The sequence below is a fragment of the Centrocercus urophasianus genome, unplaced genomic scaffold (assembly GCF_019232065.1).
Source record: "Centrocercus urophasianus isolate 14NV4802_14NV808 unplaced genomic scaffold, USGS_Curo_1.0 seq_11, whole genome shotgun sequence".
Lineage (NCBI taxonomy): Eukaryota > Metazoa > Chordata > Aves > Galliformes > Phasianidae > Centrocercus > Centrocercus urophasianus.
The window spans coordinates 21,596,495-21,615,815 of record NW_024884253.1 but is presented as its reverse complement, the minus strand read 5'-3'; the positions used below and the strand labels follow the sequence as shown (position 1 = coordinate 21,615,815).

General features: G+C 40.4%; 1 protein-coding gene across 3 annotated transcripts; it reads left to right on the top strand.

The window, feature by feature from the left end:
• The first annotated feature begins 216 nt into the window (after positions 1 to 216).
• NDUFAF6 (NADH:ubiquinone oxidoreductase complex assembly factor 6) lies at positions 217 to 19,168 on the top strand. Of its 3 annotated transcripts, XM_042808686.1 has the most exons (9): positions 217 to 389; positions 2,232 to 2,331; positions 3,212 to 3,334; positions 7,814 to 7,870; positions 9,346 to 9,448; positions 11,652 to 11,785; positions 13,307 to 13,408; positions 16,878 to 16,934; positions 17,426 to 19,168. In XM_042808686.1, exons 1-9 carry the CDS (start codon positions 217 to 219, stop codon positions 17,552 to 17,554), a joined length of 978 nt encoding a protein of 325 aa, XP_042664620.1. In that variant the 3' UTR covers positions 17,555 to 19,168. The 3 variants fall into 3 exon arrangements, with proteins under 3 accessions (XP_042664620.1, XP_042664621.1, XP_042664622.1); XM_042808687.1 differs by lacking the exon at positions 217 to 389 and having other exon boundaries at positions 2,237 to 2,335; XM_042808688.1 differs by lacking the exons at positions 217 to 389; positions 2,232 to 2,331 and adding an exon at positions 2,956 to 2,980.
• The last annotated feature ends 153 nt before the right edge of the window (positions 19,169 to 19,321 follow it).

The window sequence follows — 19,321 nt, the reverse complement described above, 5'->3', positions numbered from 1 at the left end:
GCTCGACCCGCCACAGCAGTCAACTGCGGAGGCCATTTGCAGGACAACAAAAGGCCACGCGGCCCTCCAACACCCGGGCCGTCACCGCGCGTTCTCGGGCGCCGCCTATCGACCCCCTCGATCCGTGCGCTCCCCGGCGCGGGGTGAGGAAGGGGCCGCCCCGTGGGCTGGGGCTGACTGACGGCAGGGGCGGAACGACGCGGCGCTGCGGATAGCATGGCGGCCGCCACGGCTGCGGGCGGGCTGCGGTCTGCGTCGTTTCCCCGTGTGCTGAGGGCGGTGGGGGCCCGCGGCGGGCTGTCGTGGCCGCGAGGCGGGAGGGCGGCGGCGGCGGGCTGGAGCAGGCCGGAGCCCGGCGGAGAAGCGCAGTACTGCGCCGAGCTGCTGCGGTGAGTGCGGCGTGGGGAGGCCGGGCCGCTCCTAGCCCGCCTCGGGGGTGGGGAGAGCTGCTGTGCGACGCGGGGAGGGCGGCCCGGCCCGGCCGGGGATGGGGCTGCGGGGGGCGGGTCGGTCCCAGTCACGGAAGATAAGATGGATGTGACTCCTCTTTTTTTTTTTTTTTTTCCCCTTTTATTCTGTTAAAAACAGACTACTTATGGCAGCTCACAAGCATTCAGGGTAGTGAAATGAAGTGTGCTTGTGCTTTTGACGTCGCCGCTGTTGATTCCCACGCCGATTGGCATGGGAATCGTAACAGCTCCGGGGAATGAAAAGGCCGAGGGGGTCGAACAGAAATAAATCGCTTCGGGCGGTGCAGGCAGCTCTCATTTGTTTATTACAATAAAAACTTTCTTCCTGGGGCATGAAAGCTTTACAGCTCTGCCCAGGTTGGGCAGTACGGGCTGTTTTTACAGTCTGTTCAGAAACAGTTCCTTGGTTTTGAGCTGATAATGCTTTGCAGAAATTGTCTTAAACTGAGGAAGGTTTGATGCGTTTGTTTTTTAATTAACAGCTGTTTACGAGGGTGGACAGTAATAGGACAAGGGGGAATGGTTTTAAACTGAGATGGGGAGATTTAGGTTAGATATTAGGAGGAAGTTTTTCACTCAGAGGGTGGTGACACACTGGAACAGGTTGCCCAAGGAGGTTGTGGATGCCCCATCCCTGGAGGCATTCAAGGCCAGGCTGGATGTGGCTCTGGGCAGCCTGGTCTGGTGGCTGGTGACCCTGCACATAGCAGGGGGTTGAAACTGGATGATCTTTGTGGTCCTTTTCGACCCAGGCCATTCTATGACTCTGTGATTCTATTACGAATGTGGCTGAAAGCCAGAAATGCCTTTTTTGGTTGATATTTGTGGCTTCAGGCTCTAACACAAGTTCCAGAAGTATTATGAGAATTCTTAAGTATTTGCTTGTTATCAGCTGTTGTGTGTTTAGAGGGTAAGAACAGCTGTTAAATTTCATTTCCTTTTTGTTTCATGCTAAAATAGCAACCCCAGTACTACCCCCGGTTTGGTTTTGCTATCTTAAGCTCACATTCAAAAGAAATAGGAGTACATTTAAGGACAAACTTCATGAAAATGAGTAAATATTTAACTAGACGCTTGCTGCTCTGCTCTTAAGGCATAACTCGGAGTTACTACTTTTGTTCTCTTGAAGAATCACGTTCCTAGCTTATCAAAAGTACACAAACCATTGCTCAAATCAGGGAAGTGAGCATTTCTGAGGTGACCAAGTGTTTCTGGTAGTTACACCTACGTATGATTTTGCAGTTCATAATCATTCTCCCTGTGCTCTGATTGTTCTTCATTTAATGGCGCTCCCAAGCGGCCAAACAAAAGTATACCAGTTTAGATTGACAGCAAGTGCCAGAGTTCTTATACTTTTAGTATAGTTGTCAATAAACCAAAATGTAATGGTTAATCCATTGCTCTTCTGTTGAGCTTCAACGTGTGGTCTTTCAACAAAATGTGGTTTCATATTTAGAACAGAAGTCTGGAAATCAGAGAGTCTGGATTCTGTTTGCAGTTCTTCTACAAGCTTGTTCCATGCCTTTAGCCGAATATCTTGAGATCTGGATTTGGGCAGTGCATTGAGAGTTCAGATTGCATTCCCCCCTCTTGGAGCCTGCCTTATTTCAAAATAAGCTTAAAAGGTGCTGCTTTTGCAAAAAATTGGACTTTTGAACTGTAACTCGCTGCTACTATTTTAGGAGCCCTAAACTAAGCAACAGCATGCCTGATTTGCATGGAGCTATAAATAATATATCCATTCTTTTTGTCCTTTTATAGAAAGCGTGACTATGAAGGGTTTCTGTGTTCTCTGCTGTTGCCTGCAGAATCTCGAACCTCTGCTTTTGCCTTGAGAGCATTCAATGTGGAACTGGCTCAGGCAGGTATTAAAATATACTTGTGAACTCTGGGAATGTGTAATTTAGAGTTTCAGAACTGTTATTTAACAAGCAGCTGGTGTTTTGCTGAGATTAACTTTTCATACTATAAAGGGCAATGAAAAAAGTCAGTACAAACCTCTAGTTTTGAGTGGCCCTTGGAAAATTGTCCCCCCACTTTATTTTGTTCATGTGTATAGATGTTGTGACTCTTCTTTATGCTATGTATTTTCAAAATTATGTGATAACAAACAGGCTGTGGTACTGGTATGTGATTGCATCTGTGCTGGCTTCAAAAGCACTGAGTGCATTAGAAAAGTGTAGCTAACCCCTATTTGTAAAACGCCCATCAAAATTTTGAGTGAAGGAGTCAGATGCTGGTAAAAGCAAAGTAAAGGAAATACTAAGAGAGAAGTTAGATTTGTGGTATGGGAGTGGCTGCAGTCTCTCACCTTTGCTGGATAGCCAGAAACTTCTAATGCAACCACAGAAGTTTGTGGCACTTGCCAGAAGGAAGCAGAGCAGTTGAAGATATGTGCTTACTCAGCAAACCCTGTGATAAGCCTCTGTGGGCTGTGCTTCTGGCAGCCTATAGTGCTTCCCTCCCTCACTGCTGTTACCACTGCTTCTTATCCTGAGAAGAACGCCAAGGTGGGAATTGTCTTGGACTTAAACTCTGTGTGTTCCAAAGTCACCTTGTGGTGAATATTTCATTTTTATTTATTCTCTGTAGTGGTTGTAAGTTTCATTAGGAGTGAGCAAACTGAGAACAGAGCCCTTTTCCTAGTGAGTTAGTCTGTTTCTCTGTCTGAGTTTTCAGTAGAGGCAGACCATAGTGCCTTAAGGAGACTGTGAATTTCACTCCAGATGTATCCTTTCCAGATTAAAGACTCCATAACTCAGAAGACTACAGGTTTGATGCGAATGCAGTTCTGGAGGAAAGCTGTAGAAGATATATACAGCAATAACCCACCACATCAGCCAGTTGCTGTAGCACTGTGGAGGGTAAGATACATCTTTGTTATCCTGAAGTTCACTTGATGAAAATACTGCTGTGAGAAAAAATGTTTTCTATGTATTGTGTTGCATTATTAACTATTATTTTACAGTTAATGTAAATTATTTAATGTAATTATTTTACAGTTAATGTAAAGGGTGTGCATGTCTGTATGGTACCTTCTCACCTACAATTACAGAATAGAATCAGAGAAGGAGGATATTTAGGTGTGACCTAGTTGAAATCATGGAATCACAGAATGGCTTGAGTTGGATAGGATCCAGTTCCAACCCTGCTGCTTACGTGCAGGGACGTCTTCCACTAGGCCAGGTTGCTTAAACAGTGCAGCAATGAGATATCCACAGCTTCTGTGGGCAGCCTTTTCCAGTGTCTCACTATTCTCATAGTAGAGAACTTCCTATAGTCTAATCTAAATGTTCCTTTTTTTAGTTTAAAACCATTACCCCTTGTTACATTTCTCTGATAAAAAGCCTCTCGCTATCTTTCCCATAAGGCCTCCTTTAGGTACTGCAAGGCCACTGTAATGTGTCTCTGGAATGCTTCTGAAGGAGTGAAGAAGCCCAGCTTACTCAGCTTTCTGGTAGGAGAGGTGCTCCAGACCTTGCAGAGTCCTCATAGGCTCCTCTGAGCCCACTCCAGTGGCTCCACATCTTTCTTATGCTAGGGGTCCCAGGCCTGGATGCAGTACTGCAGGTGGGTTCTAGTGAGAACGAAGTGGAGCAGGACTATCAGCTCCCTTACCCTGCTGGCCATGCTGCTTTTAATGCAGTGCAGGTGGCTTTCTGGGCTACAGGTGCACGCTGTTGACTCATACTGGGTTTCTCATTGACCAAAACTCACAAGTCCTTCTCTGCACTGTTGCTCTCAATCAGTTTTCTGCCCAGCCAGTATTGTGTTTGGGATTGTCCCAGTCCATTTGTTTGGCCTATCATTTGGCCCTTCTGAACTCCATGAGGTTCGCATGGGTCCATCTCTTGAGTCTGTTGAGGTCATCCTGGATTGTCACTTCCCTCCAGTATGTTGACCTCACCACACAGTGTGATGCTGTTGGCAACTTACTGAGTGTGCACACAATCCCACTGTCAGATGTATCTTTCCTAAGCGAGTGCTGGTCCTGCCTGAAGAGCAAGTTTTACAAAAAGACAGGAGGCAAAGCACAGGGATTAATCCAGCAAATTGTGTATGAGGAAAAGCCCAAGACCTTCATACCCAGTTACTGGGTAACAGAGAGAATCTTCATACTGCCTCTCTGCTTGCTAAAGGGTTGCTTGATGACTTCTATTCATATGATAATCTGTGCAGATCCTTTTGTGTCTGTTGAGTAACAGGAAATGTACTTGTGAACTTAAAAGTTTATTTTTACCAAGACATCTGTATGTGAATTCTAGCAAGCACCAGAACATTACTCACAAAGTACGCCCACAGACCTGTTCCTCTTCGAGTCACGGCTGAAGAAGAAAATTTCTGTACAAATTTTTTATTTCTAAGTAGAGCTGCCATTGGGAAGTTCATCAGATAACTGAAGGCGTTATAAATTGATCTCTCCGTGATCATGATTTAGAGTCACAGAATAATTTAATTGGCATGGGCCTCGGGTCGTCGTCTAGACCATGTTCCTACTTAGAGCAGGTTGAACTTCAGAGCTAGTAGATCAGATTTTCAGAGTCACGTTGAGTTGAGTTTCTTCAGAGATAGCAACTCTGTATGGTGCTAGCTGGTCATCTTAGGGCCACAGGTCACATCAAGTCTTAAGCCTTACAGCAGGTGCTTTTTTGAAAGGTTCTGTAAGATCAGATCTTGTGTTTAAACTGGGGCTCTCTGGGCTCCTGGACAGAGAAGCTGCAGTTTGTCTAGGTCTCCATAGCTGAATACACTTTTAACGTAGATCCCTTAGGTAGGTAGTTGTATGACCAGTTGAAAAGCAGACAGACAAATATGGACTCTTCATCCAAGTATTCATTTGCTTTCTTTGCATTAAAAATCCCTGACTCCCACTGTAATGCTGGGTTGGAACAATGCAGATCCTGTGGGACTGGAGTGTTTTAACGTTAGTTCTCTGTTGCACCTCTGAGAGCACAAAAATGAGTTCTTTTCAAATCTTCTTTGAATGACTGTTGAAAGTGCTGAAACTGTGGCCTGTCCCTGGTTGTTCTTCCCTCAAGTGTGAAATAAAGCATAAGTCAACATTTGTTCCTCTGTCAATACGTGGGTTAAAATTGGATTTAAACAAGATACTGTTTGCTTAAGCAAGGGAAAACACAGGTGAAGCCAGGAAGTAAAATAAAGGAAGAACACCTTCCAGTCAGTCATTTTTAGGAGGTGCAGAGCTATCCATGGGTGTCTTTAGCTCTTATAAAGTGTGCCACTGCCACAACCAGGTGTCCATACAGTTAGAATGAAGACTGGCAAATGTTGCAAGCCTTTTTTGCTGAATTATGGGTATTAAAATATCACCAGTGCTCCATCTTTAATACAAACATTAGAATGCAGTATTGATAGTTCTGCGTGTCAATCTGTCTGTGCCTTTGAATATTTTTTTTTTATTCTTTCTGTTTCAGTGTATGGCAAACTGCCCAGAAATGGATTGTTTTCTCCCCAAATGCTTGTCTCCTTTCCAAGGAGGAACTTGCTTTTTTTGTCAAGTTTATTTTTGTTTCTGAAAACATCCTCAATTTTAATTGTCTGAGTAGAGTAGGTACAAATTGGTTTTGGATATGATTGTATGTATTCTTTCCACTACTTCTAATTTCAGGCTGCTTATGTGTATATCAGCGTGGGGCAGAAATGTTTGTTGGCTAAAGATTAACTTTCAACAAACATAGTTCAGATATAAATTGCAGCCTTTGCCACCAGCTAGGAGTGCTAGTCATGCTCTGTTCTCACACAGGAAGTTGTTTTTGTAGTAGAAGAAAGAATTGGCCTATCTGTATAGTAAGTCTTGACCTTACGTGTGGCTTCTCTGATAGAAGACAATCCAAATAGAATAGGTTGTGAAGTAAGGTGTTGGGAAAAGGTCTGAAAGTATTTCTGGGAGCTCTGCTACCTCTGACTGCTGCAGAGCACTGTAATGGGCTGCAGCACAGCCTGTCCTGGAGACCTCTGCACTCTAGATACGATTTAGCTTCTGTATTTCAGCAAATACCCCAAGAATGACTTATTTGAGGAGTGTAACTTTGCAAATCTTTATGAGTATCGTTGCAGTTCTGAGAAAGTAAGATTAAGACATCTGGGCTGTTAGGTATTGCAGAGCTGTTAACAGAACTAGCATGCCTTTCACACAGTATATTTTGAGTACACTCTGTTCCCACTGTTGAGTTTGAATGCAGACAGTTCTGATTTTCCAGAAATACTGATTCATTATGTTAAACTTTTCAAAAAGTTTTGTGTATTGCAGAATACCCAAATTTGGATTCTGAGAGTATTCTCAATTCTGGATTGTGCATGCTAGTGAAGAATAAATAGTCTGTAAAAATATTTCTAGAACTGTGAATGGCTCAACTCTTAGCAACTTGAATATAAATTTAGGTGGCAACCTTGTTCTATTTGTTCTTACATGTATATCCATTTTGAACCAATGCAAAGTGAGCTCTGGTCCTCTGCTTATTTCTGGGCAAAATGAGAATTTGAAAAATGAGAACTTAGTTGAATGATGGTAGCTTAAAATGGATGTAACACACACGTAGGGTAATTCAGCAGAGCTTGGACTGTTACAGGGACTTTATTTGCCAGCTCACTCCTCAGATGAATAAGTGAGAAGCCAAACTGATGCGTAGGTGTAACTTAGAACTCACTTTTTTGCACACCTGGTGTTTCCCCAAAGCACAGTTAGCTGAATCAGCAATAAGACCTAGTTTTACCAAACTTGGAAAGATACTTACAAATATAATGTGTGTACAGAAGTAGGTAGTGAACTGTAAGGGTGAAGATTGAGAAATCTGCCCCATAAGTTTTGGTTTTAAATATAAATATGTATGATTATAGTCTTGCTGACAGTGTGGTCTGCAGAATCCATGTAGGTTTGGAGGAGTGTGTGTGCATGGATGGATGGATGGGTGTAAGTCAGAGGACTGAAGAGAAGTTGAAGAGTTGTATTAAGCAAGGCAAGTGCAAGTTAAGAGCCAAAATAAGATGTGTGAATATGAAATGCTTTAATAAAAGCAAAAAAACAAAACCCACTTAAGTATCCCTAAACTGTAATATGCAATAAGTTATGTATTTTGTTACAGAAATGCTTTTAGTTAATTAATATCCAAGATTTCATTTTCTTGTGTGTATGAAGTCGAAGCAAATGCCAATTAGACAATTTTTATATTTGAAGATTCTCCTTTTTTCATTAACTTACCAGTTTGATTCAGTGAATACAGGCCTTGTGAAAAAGTACTATCAAAAATAGTTTTCAGCTGTCATAATGCAATAGTGCCATCATTTTTTATACACTAACAGCATTTTTTTAATATAATTTTCAGGCAGTTAAGAGGCATAACTTGTCTAAAATGTGGTTCACGAAGATCATTGATGAAAGAGTAAGTATTTACCATTCAAAGTCTCATTCTCTTTTCAATCATATTAGACTTTTTCCCCATAATTTCATGTTTGTGTGTAAAACCAAAGGATAAGTAATTCATCTGTTTCAGACAATGGTATTTCTCCTGCGAAGAACACTTTTAATTTCCTTTTAATTCTCCCTTGATTCTTACAATTTCTTACAATTCTTACAATTTCTGCTCTTCTTGGCCAAAAAGGTAATAGAATCCCTTCAGAATTTAAAGCAGAGCTTGTGAGTGTGAATCTTTTTTGTTCTCTGCTCTGATAATGTATCTGTGCTCCCATTTTTATACTGCAGACCTTAGTTTCTGATTTAAAGTAGTTTCCTGTAGTAGTAATCCGTGGTGAGTTACACCTGGCCTTTCTGTTTGTAACTGAGGGAAGTCCTGTCTGGTGATATTAAATGTTAAGGTCTCTATGTACAACTATTAAAAATTCTGGAAAACTGCGTTTGAACAGAAATGGAAATGAAGTTGTGTAAGAAGCAAACCTCATTCACAGCCTCTTTTCATGCCATTCCAGTCCTGCTCTTGGCATCTTTGTGTTCTTTTTCATCTCTTATATTACCATGTCAGTTTTGCCCCTAAATTGCCTTATCTTGTGAAGAGTCACAGGTATAAAACCTCAAAATTGGCTGAAACCTGTCTGAACTTTGCTGCCATACTTTGCTGTCTTTCTCCCTTGCGTGCTCTAAGTCCGAGCTGTAAGATAATGTGAATCTAAAAATACCCACCCTATAGGAGGAGAAAAAGAGAGAGAATTTCACAGATACAGTGATGCTGCTACCAACTCGGGCACGAGGGCAAGACTGAGGGCAGGAATTCCTTGAAGTAGCTTTGCTGCTGAAGCTGGTATCTTGTGAAGTTACACTGTGAGCAAATTGATGGTCACTTACTTTCAGTGTCATTGCTATGAAAGACTTGAGAGTTTTAAATGTTAAAACTGGTAGATTTTAGCCACAAAAGCCACTAGGACAGGAAGAATAATGTCAGAAATTCTGTACTGGGGAGTGCTTGCATGTGACTTTGAAACTCATGTGTGATGGATTGATTTATTTTGTCTTGTTTTGTGTGTGTGTTCTAAAGTATATATTCCTGTTTATTTTCCATTCTTCAGATGCTAACAAAGTATTAAAATTAGCAATTCAATAGTTAAGAATACAATAAAATGGTTTTTATTGGCAGTATCACTTTTTTCTGAAAAATTTTGATTTGTCATTGCAAGAGGTTGTAATTGCTCCAGTTACAAGACTTAGTTGTGGTTATATCTACTTATCTGTACAGTCGCAGAGTTGCTATGGGCTTCAGTGCCTGTTTCTATCAGTATATACTCCTTTCATCTCTCTTAATGTTACCTGTTCTTGCTAATAGAGGATTAGGCTAATGTGAACAAGTAGCTGGCACGAATAGCAGTTATACTTACTTTTTACTGAAGTTCTGTGTTCAAATTACAGGAGAAGAATTTGGATGATAGAGCATACCGTAACATCCAGGAGCTTGAAGCATATGCTGAGAACACTCAGAGTGCTCTCTTATACCTCATGTTGGAAATGCTGGGTAGGTGCTTCCCCATTTTTAGATTTCGTTGATGACTCATTAATGCTGGTATGCATACACTGTTGCAAAAAACAAACAAACAAAAAAATAACCCTAAAAACAACTCTTTTTCCACCCAATTTTCATTTCGGTAGAAGTTCTCACATGAGTTTTTTTCTGGACGCTCAACCATAAACCTGGAATCTTAGTGCAGCTCTTAAAACTACATACACTCCTTAGAAGATAACTCAGTGGAAAGTTCACAGTAGTTTTCTACTGTTCTGTTCTTCTTGCCCCTACTATGGGGTGTGGTAAATTCAGCTCTTTACTGTGTTTTCTGTTTGTTCCACTTGGTAGAACACAGAGCACTGTAGTTAATCAGCAGCTATTGTTCTCTACTGCAGTGATATACACTGGCTATTCTGAAACACTTCCAGTTCCAAACCTATAAGCTTCCCTTGGTTGCTAACTTGGGCTTGAATCCTCTCTCCTTCCTAAAAGCAGATTCACTATCAATAAATGAATAGCTAGGAAAAAAGGCAACGAAGACAATATGATCCTTGTGGTTTAAAGCTAATGTTGCGTAGTAGAATACTCACAGATTGGAAAAGAACTGCTCACTTGAGGTGAAGAAGAGGACGATTTTCTTTGAGATTGTGCACTGCATCATGGCACTGTTGCCTGTGTGAGCTCAGATGTGAGAAAGCTGGTGTTTATTTATTAGTAGCATAATATTTAGCATGAATGTTGTAGTCGCAACATCAGAGTCATCTGATGGGATGTCAAAGCTGACGTTGAAAGAACGGAAAAAAGAGTAGTAGAAAGAGCACATTCTTTTCAGGAGGAAATGAAGAACCCACATCTTAACATCTAATATTTGCTTTCTCAGTAGGGATTCAGTGAAATCTTGCAAATGTCTTTGAGCTTTTGATTGTAGAAATGTAGGACTATGGAAAATATCATCGTCTTCCTGCTGAGAAATGTCTTTAATACTGAAGGATGTTTGGCTCACTTCTGTTGAAAGTCAGATGATCCTGTTCTTGAAATCTGAAGTGGGGATTCCACATTTTCTGTGGCTTCCTGTCATGTTTAACTTCTCTTAAGTGTGACAATTTAACAAAATATCTTAGCAAGAATCTCCTTCGCTGTACGTTAAGCAATTATCCTGTGTATTCTTTCAAAAATGGTGAAATTAACTGAACATAGTCTAGATATTTCTCATCAGCAGTCTTTTCTATACTACATAGACCAAGTCTTCTTTGCTAAATTTCTCGTGCTTTTTTAGCTTCTTTACTCCTGCCATCTCCAGGTGGTGTGTATCTTTCTTGTAGTAGTGCTGCTTCGTTCTACTGATTTTGGGTTACTTCTCTTCTCAGGCTCATTTTGACTTATAAACTTATCTTCCAAAGTCTGCTCTCTACCACCATTGCCATAGTAACTCCACATAGTCTGCCTGTACACACTATTTCCAAAGGGTTGAAACTCAGGCAAGGCTCAGGCAATGAATCCGCTATATCTGGTATCCTTTCCATCTGTCAGGTAGGCTCACTGATCTGGTATCCTCATTTCTGTCTTTGTGGAATGTTGCTTCTGTTAGAACTCTCGTGAATTTCAGTTTTCCTTATTTTCCTTTAAATTTTCATTTTATCTGGTTCAGCCCTGTGATCAGTATAAGCCAATATTATATGGTCTTGCCATGAAGAAGGATGATGCTGCTTTACCCCAGTCACCATCCTCTTGTCTCATTTAGTAGCCAGGCAGGAACCAAAGTTAGCTGTACTGGTTTACCCTGCTGCTATCTCATTACCCCTGGCAGCACGAGGGAGGTGGCAGACATATGGGGGAAGCATATGGCCATTCTCCTTAGCTTTGGGACACTGCTGAATCAGCTGCAGCTAATGGGTGAAACCGCGCTGTAAGCATAATGCTGGTCAGGAATCTCACACTTGAATGATTTCTCTGGCAGGGCAAACTGTTCTTGGAATGTTGCTATCCTGAAAGAAGGTATGCCAGTGTAAATGGCTCTGTGTAGCAATGGATAGCATCTGGACAGGAATCAGTGCATTCCCTACTGCTTTGCACCTCTGAGGTGAGGTCTCAAGGCAGGTTATGAACATAAGCAGCTCTGTAATGCATCAGTGCACTTGTTAGCTTTCCTTAAAAATGACTGAAGAAGACTCCTCAAGAGGTCTGACAGTAAGAATTGCTGTTTGTGCCATTTCAGGTGTGAAGGACATCCATGCTGACCACGCAGCCAGTCACATTGGGAAAGCACAAGGCATCGTTACCTGTTTGAGAGCTACTCCGTATCACTGTACAAGACGAAAGGTCTTTCTGCCCATGGACATTTGTATGTTGGTAAGAGAAACAAGTTACCTGGAACTGAACAATGTTGTATCTAACTGCATCTCTCAACACTAGATAGGAGTTTGTAATTTATTAGCACAGAAACAGCAGGCTTTTTTTTTCTTTTTTCTTCGTGGTGTGGTTTCTGCTGCAGCCCAGTGGTTTTGTAGATATGAAGTGAGAGGAATGAGCTTCAGGAAGCATCAGAATGTTGTTGGGTTTTTTTTTTTTTGTTTCCCCATTTTCTAGTCTTTTGTTAAATCTGGTAGTATTTCATCTTTCAGGAACTTTTCTGTTAAAATGTAGAAATACTCATGCAGATTGGGGACTTCTGCCAATCTTCTCAAGTTTCTCTTTACATTACCTTTTTATAAATGTTCTGGTGTTCCTTTCTTTTTTTGGCCTTACACACTTGATAGCTATAACCATACCTTCCATATATTGCTGTATGAGATGGCATATGGTTCTCCAGTTTGAACTGTACACCTAGTTTGCATTGGAACCTAGTAGCTCTTGCAATTTGGGTAAACTGGAATTAAAGCTTATATTTTTTCATTAATGTTTTGGAGCCATTTGTAGCCATGGCAGCAGTTACTCCTTTATCTCCACTCTGTATTTTTAAATGTTAATGCCATTCTTGTGCTTGAGCGAAGTTTATGTCATTATGGTGATGCTTAAGGCACTTCTGGTCTTTACTGTATGTAATTTCAGTACAGTTGAAAGTTTTGATTTGAAGTTTAGTCACTTAAGTAGTCTGCGAAAGGCGCAGTCACTAATGTAGGTCAGGTTTCTGGGACTGCAGGAAGAAGTCTGTAGGCTAAAAATTCAGTCATCCCTGCTGTGGAAGGTGTTGTACAGTGAAACTGTGTAGTCAAAGATCAGGGGACAGGCTAACAGCTTGTGTCCCTTCTGTGTCAGCATTTCAGCTGCAGGCAAGTATTGCGGGGTTGTACTTGAATCTGTACTTCTGGAGGCTCACTTGCCTACTTTATACAGTTTTCATGTCTGAACGTTGTTGAGAACAGGAAACTGGTGCAGTTCTGAATGTACTGTATTTTATCTTCCTGGTTACTGCAGTCAGAGAATGCTTTTTAAAATGTTTGTATTTTGCACATCTGGCATTGCCAATCCCGAAGTAAACATGGCTTCTGTGTTAACTGTTGCTGGCTTTGTTGCACTTTCTATGGTTTTCTGGAGTATGTTTAAGTTGATGTAACTTCCCAAAACTTTAAAGCTTAACACGGTTGTCTGTCTGACCGCAGTGTATTTAGGGAACAAGTCCATGCAGAGAGAGGGTCAGTTTCAAATGTTCTTTTATTCTCTTGAATTGTTTTCCAAGTAAGTGACAAAAAAAATTAGAGGAGTTGCAGGGAGGGGCAGCAGCAGAACACACTTGGGCTTTTTCAGGCTTAGGTCAGTAGTTTGGTTGCTGGGACAGGCTTTTGAATTTTCCTATCTTTTGTGAAGCTAAAATGGAAACGTGATATTTGTTGAGAGTTTTTTTTACTACTTGCTTTTCCTTCCTGTGTCTAGCATGGAGTTTCACAAGAGGATTTCATAAGATGCAAGCAAGAGAAAAATGTGAGAGATGTAATCTATGACATTGCCAGCCAGGCCCATGTTCACCTAGAACACGTGAGATTCCTTCCCCCTTTTCTTTCTTTTGAAAAACATAGTTGATGCTGTCCTTTGCAAAGCACTGTGAATGTATTGTTAGAAGTCTTCAGATATTTTAACCTAAATTACTTTGAGAGAAGTTTCAAACCTTTAAGTATTTTACAGCTACTTCTGTAAGGATATTATATTTATCTGTAGGTACAGGAGGCAGTTTTCTCACAGCCAGGTGCAGTTGCATGTATATAAGTACTGCCTAACAGCCTTATTACTGGGAGAGAAACTTTGAGCAGACTATTGTAAGTGCAAGAACGAGCCAGAATGGTATCAGCACCATAGGAAGGACTTGCACATATGGTACCTCACAGCACAGCGGGAGAGCTGTGACATTTTGGCTCTGACTGCTGGGTTAGTATTTGGGAGAGGGGGTTTCATTTCTCAGTGTGACCAGACGTGCACAGAACTGTGTTGGGAAATGTGTATTCTGTTTATTTCTTTTTAGGCTCATAGCCAGGTGCATTAGGAAGGGTGCTTCTTGCTTGGAGCAGTAGATAATGAATTCTGAAGACCTGCATAGTCTTTTTTTTTTTTCTTTTTTTTTTAAATAATAATTGCTGTTACTTTAGCTGCACTCAGAACCTGATGCAAAAAGCAAAAGAATGCTTCATCAGCAGTGCACTGTTAGTCTGCCTTTATCTGGAAAATAAAACTTGCAGGAAGCACTGCAAAGAGTTTTCTTTGTCAGCAGTACGTGTACACATGTACTTCAAGTATCGCATCAAACACAAGGAGTCTGAAAAGATACTGCTTCAAAGTAAGGAAATGTTGAAGTTCTCTGCATTTGCATCACAAATATAATCCTCAATTACAATGTTGGCCAATCACAAAGTATCTTCTGCAATATAGGCAGGAGAGCCCTTCTTAATTTTCATTTTTCTGAAGGTAAAATAAGGCATCCCTGGTTTGTTCTTTGTGTTGTTGGTTAGCTGATTAATTTTTAGGGGTCAAAAATATGTAGCTTCAGGCTTTATTTTTAATACAGACTATTTATAACCTGTATTAGATGTGTTTGTCTTCATGCTGTTTCACCTGATGTCTCAGCTTTTGTTGTCCTGTTCCCAAGGAAGCTGTTAATTGAAAAGTTTGAAAAAGAGGCAAAGAAAATGGAAGGTCAAAACTGCCCACATCAGTGTTCAAGCAGAAACCTCTTTTTTCTTTTTTTTTCTTCTTTTTTCCCTACTGTACCACCTGCAGTGTACAGGGCCTGAAACCTGTTGGGTTGCAGTTGTCATTACAAAAATGCTAAGAGTTTGGCCTGCAATGCCTCAAATCAGTGACAGCAGGTGTAGAAAAAACGAGCAGTGTGCATTTATTGTGCAGCTGTTTAAAATTTTGTTGCTGATATTGCACAAAAGCTTTGGGAAAGAAGCAAAGAAAATTCACCTCTTCAGAGCTTTTCAAATAATGTGACTGTGTGACCATTCTCACTGTGATGGTCCCCCATCCCTCCATGTCAAACTGCTGCTGAAGTGAGCAGTCAGAACCTTACTCCTTTTCCTCCCTACCCCATTCCTTGCCCATGTTATGCAAGGAGGGCTCTGTGGATGTGATTACATCATTGGAGGCTGTGCAGAAAACATGAACAGAAGGAAGCCAAGTTGGAGCAACGCTAGCATATTATTCAGTAATCTTAATTTAAAAAGATCTCTTAATACACACTACCAAACTCCATCATCATCCGTGAAGAATAACGGGCAGTAGAGAGTTTCTGAAGTGTTCAAACCGCTTGAAATTGGCAGTATAATAGGGTATTAGCCTCCTTAATCATCAGAGAGTCTTTGTGTAAGATACAGATGCTTTTTCCCTAATGGATGATATCTCAAGACTTCAGGTAGATGTAGTGACTTAGTGCCTTTAAATGCACCAGTTCTCCTGTATAAAATTGCCATTTTGTTTTGCTTAAGCATGTTATCAGCCACTCGCCCTCTGACTTGGAGTTACAGGGAGTGGTGAAGTTTAAACCTGCAGAGGTTTTAACAGTCACAGGACTTACATGAGCCACACGTGCTTTGGAGGATAAGGATAACAGTTGTTATGCCTATTTCACAGTCAGAAGGAACAATCTGAAAACGCTAAATAAATCTCAGGGATATTATGTGAAATATATTGTAGTAAAGTGGCACTTAATCTTGTGAGAGAAGTTTCTGAAGCATGGTCAGCTCTTTTTGATGCTGTTGATACCGCTGACCAGCAGAGGGCAAAGTAAGACAACGAAGGTTGTGGTTTTCTTTAGGAACGTTGTGTTTTATCAGAATAAAAGCATATGATGAAGGTGCTGTGTCAGTCCCACACAGCCCTTTGAAATGTGTCAGCAGTCTTCACTTGTTCCCCATCTTTCTCTTCAGTACTATCTTCTGCATTTTCCCAAGAGGACTCCTTTTGGCCTTTTGCCTTTATCTCAATTATGGCACATCAGTTTGCCAGGGAAGATAAGATGCTTTCTAAATGGCAGTCATGCAGACCCATTCTGAGTTAAGACAAGCAAGATTACTTTTTTCCTTTGCTCTTACAAATAGCAATAGTAAGCTAGATCAGAGAAGGTAAGTTTCCTTTTACACGTATGCACGTTAATTTCATCTTAGATTTTTAAAATAATTTGCCATCTGAAAAGATTCAGTATTTTTCCCTCCTAAAGTTTTAGCCATGTTTTCTCAGTTATATGGGAGGAACCATGGAAAACTAACAGAGACTCATAAATGCTCACCAGTATTTGTGAAGAGTATTTTTGTTTGCTTGTTGTTTTAGCATGTAAGAAGAGATGAAACAAGGAGGGATTCTATATTTATAATTAAGCCCTACAGGAAGATTTGCTGTAGCTGACTTGCATGTGCATTTAAACTGTGGAGTTGATTCAGCCGTGATTTAGTGTGCAGTGTTTGCACACAGACACTGAGGGCCTGAGGCACTGAGATACTTGCAGAGTCTCATGAACGTAGAGCATAATTGGACTTCTGGAACTGATGGTAAGACTGACCCAAAAAGATCCACTCAGAGAAATGCATTTCTGGTCCATCGGTTCTGTCTCTTGGGATGCAAAGAACTATTTGATATAGTGCCATATTTTAATAAAGATGATGCCATATTTATTAAAACAGATGCAACTTGGAACTTTGCAGGAACCGAGGGATGCTAATTTACATTGTTATATTATTATGCAAGCTGTAAGGTTGTCAGAAGGTTAAAGAATTCTAGGAAGGATCTCCCAACGTAGTACACTTTTTTGCATAATTACTTTGTGTACATTGAGGGATGGTGCTGGTTTACCCACAGTAGTTTCTGTATGTCAGAGAACAGCACATTTTGTTGGCTCTAAGCATTATATATAGGACTTTATATTTAGTCTGAAACATTAAACTCTTCTGATAAGTACTTTTTTTTTTTTTTTTTTTTTTTTTTAAGTTCCTTTCCATCTTATCCCATTTACTTTCAGGCTAGATCTTTCAGTAAGAAGGTTCCTGTGAAGGCATATCCTGCTTTCTACCATACGGTGGGTGTGATATCATGCAGTGTTGAAATGATGACCTTGCTTTTGTGCTGATACGTTTGTGAAAAGTAGAGGCTCAAATGAAGCTTAAACTAATTAATTAAAATTGTTAACTAATACTTTATACGTTCACAGGAAAGCGTAATACCTGAAACTTATTCAAGACTTTATGTAGATACTACTGTGGAACCTTGTAATTTGAGCAAAACTTTTACTCTTTTAACTACAGAATTTCTCTAGTGCTGTCTGTACTCTTAGACAATCTTTCTAATGTAAGGGGCCAAAATCTTGTCTAGTGAAAGGTAATGCTTGTCTTCTCAAAAGTTGTTTTTTGTGTTTTCTTCGAATGTGATGGCTACACTACACATGCTGAAACAGACATACTGTCAAGCCTTCTTGAATCCCTAATCTGGTTGCATGTATCACTTTAAATTTAATGCCCAATTAGCTGCGTGCACCACACGGACTAAGCCTTTTTTTCTTTTCTTTTCTAGGTTGCTTTAGATGATTATTTATATAACATACGGAAAGTGGACTTCAATATATTTCACCCGAGCTTACAAAAGAGGAATACATTATTACCGTTGTATTTATATATTAGAACTTGGAAAAAAACATATTAAAATTTTCTTAGCATGAAGTTTGGATTGCTGCTTTTTTTTTCCTCTCTTTAATGACTTGGTAGAATTGTGAAGTGTCTGCCTTCACACTTCTGCAAACTGTACAAACTGCTGTTCATGGGAAGTAGCGGATGTGCACGAACTGTAGCTGTCAGCTTGCTGGCAGTAGTGAAATTTGTTCTTGGAATACTAGGCTGATAACTCTGCTTCACACATCTGCCAAGTCATCTGTCCTTGTCTGAGATTACTTTCCTTGTCTCTTTTTTTGTAATAACAGTAGTGTGGTAGAGTTCTTCTCGGACAAATTCTGTGCTAATGGATACTTGTAAGGCTTTATACCTTAGTGACAAAAATCCAAAACCAACTCCCAAAAAAACCTTTGTACTCCAAAGCAGTAAAGTCATTTCAGCAAATACATTGTGTATCAATTAAGCAATTCTGTTTAGGGCAAAGTGCAAACTTTTTGTGCTATGATGCCTCATAGCTAAAAGAATGACTGCATATATTTGGATGTAAGAAAACTGTCAGGAAAAGCTTCAGCTTCCTTAATTACCTAGTGTTTATGTAGCATTTCAAAATGATAAAATTAGACCTGTAGTAGAGAAATTATTTAACTAAATGTTGAAGTTGAGCTTTAGAATCCTAGAAAAGCTCCAGGTTGGAAAAGACCTTGAAGATCATCAAGTCCAACCACAACCTGACCATACTACCCTAACTATCAGCCCTCTGCTAAATCTTGTCCCTGAGCACCACATCCAGGCAGATTTGAAGCGCATTCAGGGATGGCAGCTCAACCACCTCCCTGGGGAGCCTATTGCAGTGCTTAACAACCTTTCTGTAAAGAAGTTTTTCCTAATATCCAACCTGAAGTGACTCTGAGTAGTAGGAGAATGGCTTTCCAACAGATAGAACTCTTACATGGTTATTATTTCTAACTCAGCCAAGCACTTTCGCTGTGCTCTGAGCTTGGCATTGTCTTCCTCCTGCTCTCTCTGTTACCGGCCACAGCTGTCACTGCCATGGGGGTCTGAGAGCCCCTTTATTCACATTCACTGTATCTCTTAGGACACCCTCCAATGTAACTTCACTGAATTCTTTCTCTTTAATACTATTAAGAGATGCATTCTTGGATGGTGCTGGGTCATTTTAGTCCTCCCTCTTTGCAAATGTACTGCTCTGTTTTTTTGGTGGGGAGCTTTGTACTCAGCATCTCTTAAGATCAAACTTTAAGTGCAAAATACTTGTTTTTTAGCAAAATAATACTTCCTAACATCTAGCTTGATTCAGTTGCACAAATCCAGCAGTCTCCTCTGCCATCATCCTCATTCTATTAAATAGCTTTTATCCTAGAGATTTTTTTCATCAGAATTAATCTCTCCAGATGCTTGGTTGTATAACAGCATCCTGTATTTTGGTGTACAATGCTGCACAGCACGTTTCTGAGAAGATTGGTGGCTTTTTTAACCACAGAATCTGCAAGCGTGGTGGAAGTCTCAGGAACCCAGTGTTAAGTCCTTCATTCAGTGGTTTTGTTATATATGTTTGAAGTTGGTTTGTGATGTAGATCTTAGTTAATTCTGTATTTTCCTATGCCTCAGTAAAACATTTCTCTTTGAATTTGTTCAGCTCATGGTCTTGCTTTCTGTATTAGAAGTGTAATGGTCACGGTTGAGATGAACCTATAAAAGTCTGCATATACTGCATCAAGAGTCCTCTGGATATTTTCTGAAAGTAAAATTTTAATTGGTTCTGTCCTCAACTCAGCTGCTG

What these genes read in the sequence shown, in the direction of transcription:
- NDUFAF6 (XM_042808686.1), top strand. Translation starts at nt 217, where the DNA reads ATGGCGGCCGCCACGGCTGCGGGCGGGCTGCGGTCTGCGTCGTTTCCC. An exon ending in CCATGGACATTTGTATGTTG is followed by an intron (nt 11,786 to 13,306) that starts GTAAGAGAAACA and finishes TCCTGTGTCTAG; the next exon opens with CATGGAGTTTCACAAGAGGA. An exon ending in ATCCTGCTTTCTACCATACG is followed by an intron (nt 16,935 to 17,425) that starts GTGGGTGTGATA and finishes TTTCTTTTCTAG; the next exon opens with GTTGCTTTAGATGATTATTT.